The 12,517-nt window shown below is 39.9% G+C and overlaps 1 protein-coding gene across 11 annotated transcripts in view; it reads right to left on the reverse strand.

Annotated features, from left to right (window-relative positions):
• The window catches only part of CACNA1G (calcium voltage-gated channel subunit alpha1 G), a 420,834-nt gene that overhangs the window by 77,375 nt on the left and 330,942 nt on the right, over positions 1-12,517 (reverse strand). For all 11 annotated transcript variants that reach the window (XM_060764775.2, XM_060764774.2, XM_060764777.2 and 8 more), the window contains 2 exons: positions 8,614-8,682; positions 4,583-4,767 (listed from right to left, as the gene is read on the reverse strand). In XM_060764775.2, coding sequence (XP_060620758.2) covers positions 4,583-4,767; positions 8,614-8,682 — 254 coding nt within the window. The remainder of the gene's footprint in view (positions 1-4,582; positions 4,768-8,613; positions 8,683-12,517) is intronic.

Here is a 12,517-nt window from a genome sequence, read left to right on the forward strand (position 1 = left end):
AGAGGCTTTAGAGCCCAGCCATACAGGTTAATACTGGGACAGCAATGAGGACATGGCACCACATCTTCAGTAGATTCTAAGTTTCAAAGAACCTTTTAGCCCATATGTGTGTATTTATTTATTTAATGCTTAGACTATAGGTCTTTCAAATACACGACAAACAAATACATAAAAACCAGATTATTAAATACAATACAAAATATACCATTAAAATATTATATAAATCATTAAAATGCTACATAACTCAATGGCGAGATGCACCATTAAAATACTACATGAAATACTATATGAACTAGCTCTTGCATAGTCAAAAACCAAGTAAAATTCAGTATTAAAACTCAAGTAAGAAACACTTTGGATAAAGACAACCACACTGTGATTAGGTAAAAGCATCCCCAGATTACAAGTGTCACGGAACCTTTTTGCCCATATGATCAATGGCAGATGCTGCACACAGAAAGAGGTGATGTATTTGTTGACCTATGTAGATAACTCTCTCATAGATCTGCCTATGCGAGAATAATGGCCTTGTCACATGGCTCACCTCACTTAGTTTCACCATGGGGTGTGGGGAAGCCACTATCCCTTGCCCCCACTGTCCAGCTCCTATTGATCCCATGGGGGGAAGCATGGTGCATGAGTTGAATGCGCAGCTTCCCCCCATTAAAGTAAATAGTGGTGGGCTGTTCCACCCTGCTTCATCCACGGAGCAGGCACAACGTTGTCTGATGGGAGCTGGTCGGCTCCATGGGTGACTGGGGCTAGATCAGCATATGTCACTGATTTTAGCCCTGTGTAAAAGCCTCTTACAGAGCTAGATGCAATAGCAGGAAGACAATTGGTTTCATTTCTGTTCTCTTGATCTGTGAAGCCAATAAAAATGAGGCAGGACAGTAGCTGCTCTTCCCCACCTAACAAGACAGTAAGCTGTAAGGAGATACATATTAAGGGATGAAGCTTTGACAGGCCTACTGAGGATGGAAAGAAACAGCTAAAATGACTATGGGTATACAGAGGTGAATAACCACAGGCATTCACATTCTGTGCCTGCTATTCAGTAGACATTCAACAGAAAGTTTTAATATCCCTTTACAAACATATGTCCATTGGCCTCCTCAAATATGTCTAAGACCCAACGGCAAGCATGAAAATCCCAAATGTTATTTTCTACAAGTATAGTTATTTTATAATTATTTATATTCTACCTTTTGGGACTCAAAGCAGCTTATGTGATAAACCTTAGCTGCATCAAGAAAAAAATTACTCATGCTAGATATCGAGCATGACCTGAAGGATTCTAATGAACAGTTTAAAACTTTTATGTTCTCACTGAAAGTAAATAAACGACATTGAGATTTTATAACTCCCCTTCTTCACTGACAAGTATAGCTTAGTCCCATTGAACAGTAAGAGAAGTATTACACCATTCCATCTCCATTACTTCTTCTGAACAATTATAGAAAGAAATTCGCAGAGGGATTGACTTATTTCATGTTAATAATAGAATGTTGGATTCTCTTTTTATTTTATTTTTAAAAGGAAGCAGATGGATAATCTTTATATAACTCCCAAGCAATAAAACACACATGGCTAATGTGTCAATTTCTAAACATTTTGGCCTGTTTCAGGTAGAGTTTAATATATGTGTGGCAGTATGGCGCTATAGCCATTGTGGATACAAACCACATGTGCTCTGCCCTACTTGGTGTAAGTCTTGTGCAAAGCTATTGGGCCAAATGGTCCTGGCTGGAGTTCAGGGTGCTTGCACAACTTCCATGGAAATGAGGGCTTTGCTGGTGTGGTTAGGAACTGGCTTGAAAGACAAAGGCAATGCTTCACACAAATGGCATACCACGTGGCGCCATGCCCATATGGTTTGCATCCTCTGTGGACACCACATCACAGGGTGCATGCATGAAGTGGCGCCCCTTGGGCTGAAAAGGGGGAGTTTTTGTACAAGCTGTTTACCACCAAAGGGAACTACAGCGTAATACTTTGTCCCGGGGGGAGAAAAGAACTGAAAACATGCGGGCTTTGGATGAGGTAGATAGGGATTCCAATAGAATTAACCAATAAGAATTCTTTGTCACTTAGCGATGGCTCTTATCCTCTGTCTCCTGTTCCCTTTTCCCTCTTCACGCCATGTTCTTCTATACTTTTTTCAGAGAAAAAGAAGGCAGATTCCTCGAAGCAGGCCACCTCATGAAAAATAATCATATGCAAATGTTGTAATATGCATTATGCAACTTGCACTATTTATCCTGAGCACTGAAGCCACATTTGGATTTCTTGGTGCAAAGTACCCACAGTGCCTTGGCTTTAAAAATGTCTCTGCTGTTTCCTCAGTTTCAATGCTAATGCAGTTCTCATGTCTGCAGAAAACAAAAAATGTAAGGACTTTTACAGAAAACAACTAATCCCTAATCACTGAAAGATGGTGGCATGTTTTCGCTTAAGGGCTTCAGGGACCATTAAAGTTAAATGGATGTATTCTTCTCATTGATTCTGGGGGAAGAGTTATATCACATTCATGAAGGATTGCCAACAAACACAGCATCTACTTTTCCAAAGGACTAGTGCTATTTCAAACAGGTCATCCTTAGTGTACTGCTGTGCTGCTGTCTCTGCCTTCTGCCTCCAGAGTTTCTAGTCTATCATCCTGTTAATTCAGAGTTTAGAGTTTCTGCAGATGCCAGTTGTTTAGCTGCCCCAGTCTGGGGACTACCCGAGGTTGAAGTGAGAATACTTTTCAGCTTGTGCCAGGTGCATGAAAAATGAGGGAAAATAAAGTTAGGAAGTGCTTGTTATTCTCTTGACAGGCAGAACACCCTCTCTAATCCCTCAAGTTTCCCCTAGTTCTGCTAGCCTCAGCGGTCCCATTTCCCTCTGTGCTAAACTCTTGCCACGAAAAAAAGCTCCAACCAAAACTGCTGTCAGTCTCATCTCTGCTGCAAGACATTTGCCAGCTTTAAGCCTGATCAGAGCATTTGTCACAAAGTGAGGAGAAATTCAGATTTGCCTTCAACACTTGGAGAAGTGATAATATGAAAGAAAGAGCTATGAAATGACTCTTGTACCCTGGTGTTATAAAGAGTGAATAATTCATACCTCTATTTTGGAAGCCAAAGCCAGAGCAGGATAGTATTCCAACCTACCCAGATTATTCTCAATACATTTTAATACTGATTTTTCTTGTATTTGAACTCAGCCATTGCAGCCCAGATGTTTTAGGTAGAAACATTTTGGTTGCAAGTAATTCATACATATGAAGCTGGGACAAGTGGATGCTCTCACATCTCAACAAATTTTCTATAAGCAATGTTCACTTTCTCATAAAGGGCTTTTCCTTGGGGTGATTTAATGCAGTGACCCCAGAGCTCAGTAAAGAAAAGACTTAACCTTCTTGGGTCTTTCAAGACAGAAACATGTCATGTACAAAACCACTCTTGGTTACTGCTCTGTATGTGAAGGCACTTCTTTGGACAGGTGAAAAAAAAATCCAGATTCAAGAGCAGGGCCAAACACAGTCTCAAACTAGCCTCCTCCTTTATCACACACAGACATGATAAAGGGTACTCTATGTCTTGAAGAGCAGGGCATTACTGTTAGAAGCCAAATGGGATAAAAATTCTGGTATCTGTCTGAAAATATTTTTCTACTTCTTCCCTTGACCATTTGGCTCTGGAGAGGTATTTTCCTACTTTCCCACACCTCAGTCAATGTACGGGGGGAAAAAGGCCTGCAATGCAAAATCTTCTCAATAAGACACTTGTGTGAGCAATTCCTCCACACATACAGGAAATCCCAGAGTTACAAACATTTGACTTACAAATTACTTATAGTTACAAACAGGGGTGAGACAACATGAAGTGAGAGAAATTGACCACTAGAAAGGGAAATTCATGCCTGAAAGAGTGATCATGGAGAAAAGATGTCTCCACTGAAGCTTTGTTTCCAAGTCACATTTTTCAAAATCCAATGATCACAGGGACAGAAAGTCAAGTGAAATCTTCTGAACAGGAGCACAGACAACAAAATAAACACCATGTGAGTGTTAACTCTTCCCTATGCTATCTAAACCTTATATGGATGGCTGGAGTTACACTTTAAAATGGTCCTGTTCTGACTTAAATACAAATACAAACCTACAGAACCTATTATGTTTGTAACTTGGGGACTGCTTGTAATCTGAGTATGGCTCGAGTACACAAATGCAAAACTAGGAAAAATATGGCAATAAAGTAGCTGAAGTTACTCACATAATTTCATTTAATTATTTTATTTACATCCTGCTTTCCTCCTGGGAGTGGACCCATGTGACTTACCACAGGGAACCACATCTATGCAGCTGTAACAATCTGTGCCACATGTATGAAATAGGCCCCAATACACTTGTAACCAGGCCTGTTGTGTTCCAACAGGCCTGGTATTCTCTCTCTCTCCCCCCACCCTCTTTCTCTCTCTCTCTCAATCTTCCTTCCCATTAGTAGTCACCTCTGTTTGTTTTGCTATTTACATGACCCATTTCTCCTTCCTGATACAGCCTCCTGACAACTTGAATACCTCTACACGATTTCCTTACCTTAATGGTCTGAGAGTTCTCAGCAGCCTCAAGACTCGTAACATTCCCAGGATTTTGGTGCCACTGTCAGAAACCATTGAAACCAGGATGTCAACCACAGAGATGAGAACGAGCACCCCGTCCAGGACATTCCAACTGCTTCTCAGGTACGCCTTCTCACAAAAGCACAGACCAAGTGCCACCACCTGCCAAGGTGTCAGATTGCAACAAAACATGAGTAATGCATTCAATATGTTGGCAACCTGTTTTGAATGCATTATTTAAACATTTGCGAGTGCAACTGCATTCAATCCCCAGTTATAGCGACATCACTAAGCCAAATCTGTAAAGTGTCATAATGTGAGGTTCATAAAAATAACTATGCAGAAACATCCCAGATTGTCCCTTTAACAGTTGATATATTTTTAATGCAGCTAAAGCCTAACAGTTTGAAAGTGTCCGTAACAATGTATAGCAATTACATTAAAAAATGGCAGATATGATTAATTTTTACAGTTGACTGCAGAACAAAATAGTTAGGGAGCTGCTAGCCATATGTTGGTCATAAGGCTTCAAAGAAATTTTAGATAAAACGAGGAGGCTTCAGGAATATCCAGAACTTAAAACTTTTGACAGCTTGCTAATTCTGCACTTTTATGCATACCCAATCACAAATATGTACCATTCCAAAATAATTTCTTTCTAGGCCATTATGAAACGGATGATGTTTTTTCATCTGTTCCTCAGTAAGTTAGAACATTTCACAATAATGTTTAACAAAATCTAGGCGGTAAGTCTCTTAAAAGTGAATAACAGGTACAAGCTTAGAAAACAAAATAGAAAAGAACTCATTTTGGAAAATGCCTGATCATCAAGAGCCCATGCAACATGAATGGCTGTTAGGAGAATTTAGTTCAGCAGTTCAGAAGGTCAAAAATGGATGCCATAGGCGATAATTTACATTCCATTATTCATTTTCTACAAGTATAGTTATTTTATATTTATTTATATTCTACCTTTTCCCTTTTGGGACTCAGAGCAGCTTATAACAAATTAAAAACACATTGTTTAAAATAATAGAATAATAACAGTTTAAAATAAATGATTAAAAACGGATTAAAGCATACACCATTAAACACATATATACCCACCTACTTGAACAAACATTAGGAAGTTCCTACACATTGTTTAGGTGGGACAGGTCTTATGCAATATAGCATCAAATACACCTCAAAACAGACAGATTTTTAAGTGTCTGAAGAAGGTGAGTAGGGAGAGTGTCACCCTAACTTCTCTGAAAAGGGACTTCCTAAGCCTGAGGCAGCCCCAAGGAGGCCCTGTCCCATGTTCCCACCAGACATACTTCTGATGGTGTGGGACAGAAAGAAGGGCTCCCGCAGCAAGTCTCAAGGCAAAGGAAGAATATGGTCGCACAAATAAGCACAGAAAAGTAGGAAGTTGCCTTACCATTTGACATCATAGCCCAGGATTTTCAGCACTGATTGGCAGAAGCTCTTTGAATACAAGGGATTCATCTACATTGTAGAATTAATACAGTTTGATCCCACTTTAACTGTTATGGACAAATGCTATGTGGTTCTGGATTTTGTAGATTTGTGAGGCGCCAACACATTTTGGCAGAGAAGCTTAAAGATCTTGCAAAAGTACAAATCCTTCAATTCCATATAAATAAAATATGATCAAACTACATTATTTCTGCAGTGCAAATGCACCCCTGAGAGGTGGGATTCTTTTTGAGCCTCACCTGAGGATTCCTGATGGACACCTGTGTAAGAACCAACTAGGCTTGGCTCTACATAGCTTCTGAAATCAAATGAGATTTGGTGTGTTCTGGGTGGAATAAAAGGGTGCTTTAACAAAACTGCTGGGGTCTATTCTTTTGAGTTTCATTCAGTGGTTATAATCCCCTTTCCCTACTATGGTCATGTGCTTATAAATCTTTGGAATAAATACTTTAGGCATCTGATAAATTAAGACTGTAGCCCAAGGAAACATATGTCTCTGTTGGTATGGTAAGATCAGGGGCGGCTCAACCCATTACGCAAAGTAAGCATTTGCAGTATAGTTGATTTTGCCCAGGGGTGCTCTTGAGGCACTCTTGGGGGAAAACAGACCTTGACATATGCGAGTTGTAGTTACTGGGATGTATAGTTCACCTAAAATCAAAGAGCATTCTGAACTCCACCAATGATGGAATTGAACCAAATATGGCACACAGAACTCCCATGACGAACAGAAAATATATATCAGTGATTGGTTGGTGGGGGTGGGGGGGCACCAAAATACTGTTTGCTTACCATTGAAAATTACCTAGGGCCGCCTCTCGGTAAGATTATACAAGACTTGCTAGTTGTGCTTAACAGGCTAAGATAGCTACCTTCTAGATACTTGTTCAAAGCTATTCATGATTTGAAATGTTTCACAACAACTCTGAAATGCAGTACATTGATACGGCAGTGGTGTAAAGAGCCACCAAATGAATGGGGACTTGGACACAATGTCTCCAACACTGAGGCTCAGGGCATGCACTGCTACAACACATGAGCTCTGCCAAGTGTTCTTCCTTTTCTTTCACTGAATTTTTTGTTCAGTAATTACAGCTGAATATTCTGTTCCTTAAAAGTTGTTGGCATTGCCATTTCAAATTAGCATGAAGGTTTTCTTGGGGAAACAATTATTTTGCTCTGTACAAGTGCATCCCAAGTTTGCTATCTCAAAGGGAATTTCAGCATCCCTGATCATCAGTGGTGTGAAAATGGTCAGACCACAGTTATATGCTCCCTGAAGGGAACAGATCTAGCTTTACTTGGGAAGCTTAATCCTATTTATTAGAAGTGAGGTCTGAGACACCTTTCTATAACTAAGCACACATTTATGTAACTGCACTAACACCATTACTTTATTCATGTACTTTGTTATTTCCATGATGTTTATATCAGTAGAAAGGTTGAGGAAATGTTAAAGACCTAATGGAATTGCATTGCGTCTATGCGCTTTGGTTGGAAAAGCCTATGGAAATTTCCTACTTGCTCTGCTGACATTTATCAAACAGATCAAATCAGGACTATACAAATATGTAACAGCACATAACCTACAAACCATATAGAAAAGAAAGTTGTTAAAACCATTTAGTTTATTTCAATGTTAGCCATCTTGAAGGCCACAGAACAAATCTTTTGACTGTGTATTCCTGTACAGCAGGATATGGCTGGGCTGAATGGCTCTTGTGCTCTCGTCCAACTCTATTATTCTATGAAATGCTAGTCAAGTGCAAATAAATGTATATGTATTCTGATAGAAATTCTGAATATGCATATTGGGAAGCATGTGTTCCTAGTAAAATCCATGTGCATAGGGTGCTTTCACACTGACACTAAATCCAGGTCCAAGCCATCTCAAGGTCAGGGCATCCACAGAATGAATAACCTAAATGTATGATGCAATATACATCTAGCCTGAAACAGAATATTTAAAAAAACTCACAGAAATTCTGGATGAACCCATGAAATATGCTGAAACAGAAAGGAAATCTGAGAGTGCTTGTGAGGCTAGTGCTGAAGCAGTTAGCAGAAGAAACTGGATACACAGCTTGGTTGGAAGGTAAACACGCCCCCCCCCCCCCCCCGACAAAAGGAAACCTCAGCACTTTCATGGGAATGCTTGCTTTCCCTTTTTTGCTTTGCCCTGCTTTCATCTAGCACTGATTCTCATTGGACAGGCTGTTTATTATCAACGTATCCTGTCAGATGAGGTAGGAAAAAATATACTCATTTGGATCAGTTTGATTTGTACTCAGTGGATCTTTGTGGCCAGAGTCCCAGCTTCCAGTTGGTTCTTGGGGTACTTGTTTAGACACTCTGCCATGAACCTGTTCTCTTTAATCCATGTCCTAACCCAGATTGAATGTGTAGAAGTAGGCACAGTGAGTATGCAAATCCACATGAAATTGGAAGGATGCTTTAGTAGCTATTAAAATTGCAATTCAGCATGTAGGTTTTATGTGAGCTTCAATAGCCCAAGAGAGTGCTTACCTTTATGGTCATTTCAGCCAGGAAGATTGCTGTGAAAATATAGTTGGAGAGTGTGAGAAAAATCCTTTCCTATTTAAAAGAGAGAAAAGATATAAGATATTAACACACTTTCTGGTCACGCTGCATGTTTATATACCTGGTGTGATTCCATTCATCTCCAATATGGAGCTAGCAATGGTCCTTGTTGAGATTCCATCTGGCGTAGAGCACTTGGAGGCACTTAGGTACAAACATGGATTTTTATTTTGGTTACAATCCTTTTTCTCTAGGACAGTCTATTTATTTGAATAATTTCCCATGTTTTATAATATCTCTACAATGAAAAGCATCTTTCTTCTGCTTTCACCAAAAATGCATAATACATCAAATTCTTGTGAAGTGGAAGGCAATAGAAATCATATGTGTGAGAGTGGTGGCGCTGGAAGTCTGGACAAGTTAAATATACTGTTGGGGGTTTGGCAGAGCTACTTGCTTTAAAAACGGAACTTCATCCATGTCACGATATAGGGAAGGAGGAAGCAGATCTTGTAAAGTGGAAGAAAATTTAAAAATCCCTTCTCTGGAAAGCAAAGAATCATTATTTGAGACAGCTGAAGTTCAAATAGTATCTATTTTGGTTTCAAGCATGAAGTCTGTCACATGGAGAAAACTCCAGCATTTCACAAGAGAACTTTTGACATCCTCTATCATCCCATGATTTCTAAACCAAATCCTCCTTTTATCCTGCCCATACAATCAATTTCCATGTATTGTGGGTTTTTCATTCTGGAATGCTCCAATTGTTCCCTTTTGCAGTTCAAGCCTTTCCTTCGGAGTAGAAGACTCATTGCTCCTCTATTACTGGAATTCTTCCCACATCTGTCCTGGTTCCCATTTAGTCGCCTAGCCACTTCCTCACATGCATTAAATTCTACTGAGCCACTCACTTAAGAAATGACAACCTATTGTGTTCATCACATGACGTAGGCTTCAAATGTAGGGTAGAGATATCTTGGCATTTTTAAGTGTTTCACAGGATTATCTTTTCAGATACTTTCTAAACTGGTTGGCAAGTGACTTTTTTTTGTAAATTATGCATATAGAGATGGGAAAAATAGCCAATTCTGTCATGTGATGAATTTCCCATGTTCTCCACTTTAAAATAAAATGGTTACATGATTTGTGGGAGGAGCCCAAATGCCCCTTTGGGAAAAAGCTCTGCTGCTACCCTTTGCTTGCATTTTGCTCAAGGAGAGAGAGCGAGAGAGAGGAAGAGAGAGGATGGCTGGCCTGTTTGGCTTCATCTTCTGGAGAAAGAAATGTCCTCCTCATTTCTTTCCTTTCTTCCTCCTTTCCTCCCCTCTTTTCCCTTTTCTTCCCCCTTCCCCCCTTCACTCTCTTCTTTCACCTTCCCTTCCTTTCTTTTCCTCTATCCTCTCTTCTTTCTCATTTCCTTTCTTTTCCCTTTCTCTTTCCCCTTTCCTTTTCCTTCTCCTTTCCCCTTCTTCATTTCTTCCCCTTCCTTCTCTTCTTTCTCATTTCCAACCTTTCCAACCTTTCCATCTTCACTCTCTTCTTTCACCTTCCCTTTCTTTTCCCCTTCCCTTCTTTCTCCCTACTTTTCTTCTTTCTCCTTTAGTTCCCTCCTTTCCCCCCTTTCTCATTCCACGTCTTTCTTTTCACCTTTTTTCCTTCCCTTCCTTCCCCTTATTTTTCTTCCATCTCTCCTTTCTCCTTTTCTTCCCTCCTTCCTCCTTCCATCTCATACTTTCCACCTTATTTCTCCTTTCTCTCTTTTTTTCCACCTTTCTTCCCTTTCCACTTTCCCTTCTTTTACCTTTTTTCTTTCTTCCTTCCCTTTCTTCTTTTCTTTCTTTCTTTGTCTCTTTCCCTCTTCTTTCCCCTTTATGTCCCTTATTTTCCCCTTCCATACAATTGTTTTCTCCTTCCCTTCCTTCCTCTCCTCTCCTTTCCCTCCCATCTTTCTCCTTTCCCTTTTATTTCTTCTTTCCCCCTTCCAACCCTTCAGTCATCCTTGTCTCCCTTCTTTCATTCCCCATTCCCTCCCTTCTTTCTTTGACACATTCCCTTCTTCCTTCTACTCTTTCTTTTTCTACTCCATTTCTTCTTTCATCCTTCTACCTTGTTGGATCCCATAACAGTGTCAGTCTAGTCATTCTCTTGTGCTTTCTTTTACATATACACATTGCTTCACTTGAGCCTTTCCATTGTCATTGTTTTGCATCTGTGAGCTTTGGCTGCTATACAGAGAAAGAGCTGAGGTTTAAAAGGAGCTTCAGGAGCTAAATTCAGAACAGGGATAGAGCCAAAGTAGGTCTAAGGCAGGAAGCAAAGAGGGGGGTTGAGCAGAGGCTTCTCAGGGGCCGAGGTGGGGTCCCACCTCACTGGGTGAGGGTAGAGTACATCAGAACAGCTTCCACTAGGCAGACCCCTCTTTCCCAAGAAGGGCACTCTGGAAAATACAGTGAACTGTTTAAACTGTTTCAAAGCTTTAGGGCCATCACTTCCTTTTTCACATTCACTTTAACTGCCAGGAGCTACACTGGGTGAAAGAGATCTGTTTTGCTGGTGATTCTGCTTCTGGTTCATATGGGTTCTAGTCCTTTCTTACAAATGATTGTCTAACTAACAAACAGGATCACGAGTACAGCCAATTTCTGCTGATAAGAATAGTTCTTGGCTATTAATTTAGTTTGGGGAACCAGAGCAGGTAAGTATATGAGTGCATTCTACACTGTTGAATTACAGCAGTTTGACACTCTTTTAACTGCCATGGATCGATACTATGGACTGATTGATTTTAAATATTTTAAATATTTGTAATGGTACATAGCTTTCCATAATAGCAGCTATAGTTTACTATCAGCAATTTCCTTCAGGTTTTCTTCCGCAAAGAAAACGGGGTGGGGGTAGGGTGGGGTGGGGACAAAACTCAACTGTGTGATGGCAAATCAATTAAGGACTCCTGAGTAAAACTGATAGATTAAAAAGTGTGTGATGAAGGTAGGAAAATCATCTATTTAATTTCAAAATGGAGTATGCCTAAGCTGAATGACAAACCTACTCTCCCAAAACTTGACCTGTTCAGTCTTAAGGCCAGTGACAGTCTTAACAGGATCAGTAAACTACAAACCCCAGAATTCTGCAGGAGGCAGAAACCGGATTTTAAGCAGATTTATTCTCTAGTGTGATGTAGTTAGTTTCCTAGCTTTACTACTCCAACCACTCCTTTTCAAAATCTTTTGGTCCTTTCTATGCCTTTTGGTTTACATGCATCTTAATTTTTCAATTGCCTTAGTTCAATATCTTGCTCAGAAGGTCACTTCCTGAAACACAATCCATTTATTCCAGATCACATCTGCCATTGAAGTATTCCCCATTTGACACTAAATGGGTTCCTGTGAAGCTTCATCACTCGTGTGACATATTGGCAGGCACAGTTGTGAAATCCTGTGATTCTTTATTCTTTAAAGGGTAACACTTAGCAAACCATCTCCTGTTTTGCATTCAAAGAACCATTGCAAATTCAACAAAACCAGATGTCAGTCTGGTTCTTTATAAAAGTGTGTGTAAAGATTTCCTAACAACCTCCCCAACAATATGTACTAGAGGGCAAAACAATTTCTAAAAAATAGACATCTGAAAGTTAATAATGGCCTGGGAGCTCAAAATAGTTCTTGCCCCATCCAAATCACTCATGTTAAGATCTGTTGGTTTGGGGTTTTTTATGATTTAGTGGAGAGCAGTATCAGTACTTGCTCATTAAAAGGGTGTTCCTTCTGTAACAGTTTCAAGGGGATTCATGTAAAGCCCTATTTGACAAAGTCAGAAAGCTCCCTGCCTTAATGAAAAGCATTTTAATGAGCTAATACACATGTTCAGGTTTTTTTGGGGCAGCGGGGAG

The sequence above is a fragment of the Anolis sagrei genome, chromosome 2 (assembly GCF_037176765.1).
Source record: "Anolis sagrei isolate rAnoSag1 chromosome 2, rAnoSag1.mat, whole genome shotgun sequence".
Lineage (NCBI taxonomy): Eukaryota > Metazoa > Chordata > Lepidosauria > Squamata > Dactyloidae > Anolis > Anolis sagrei.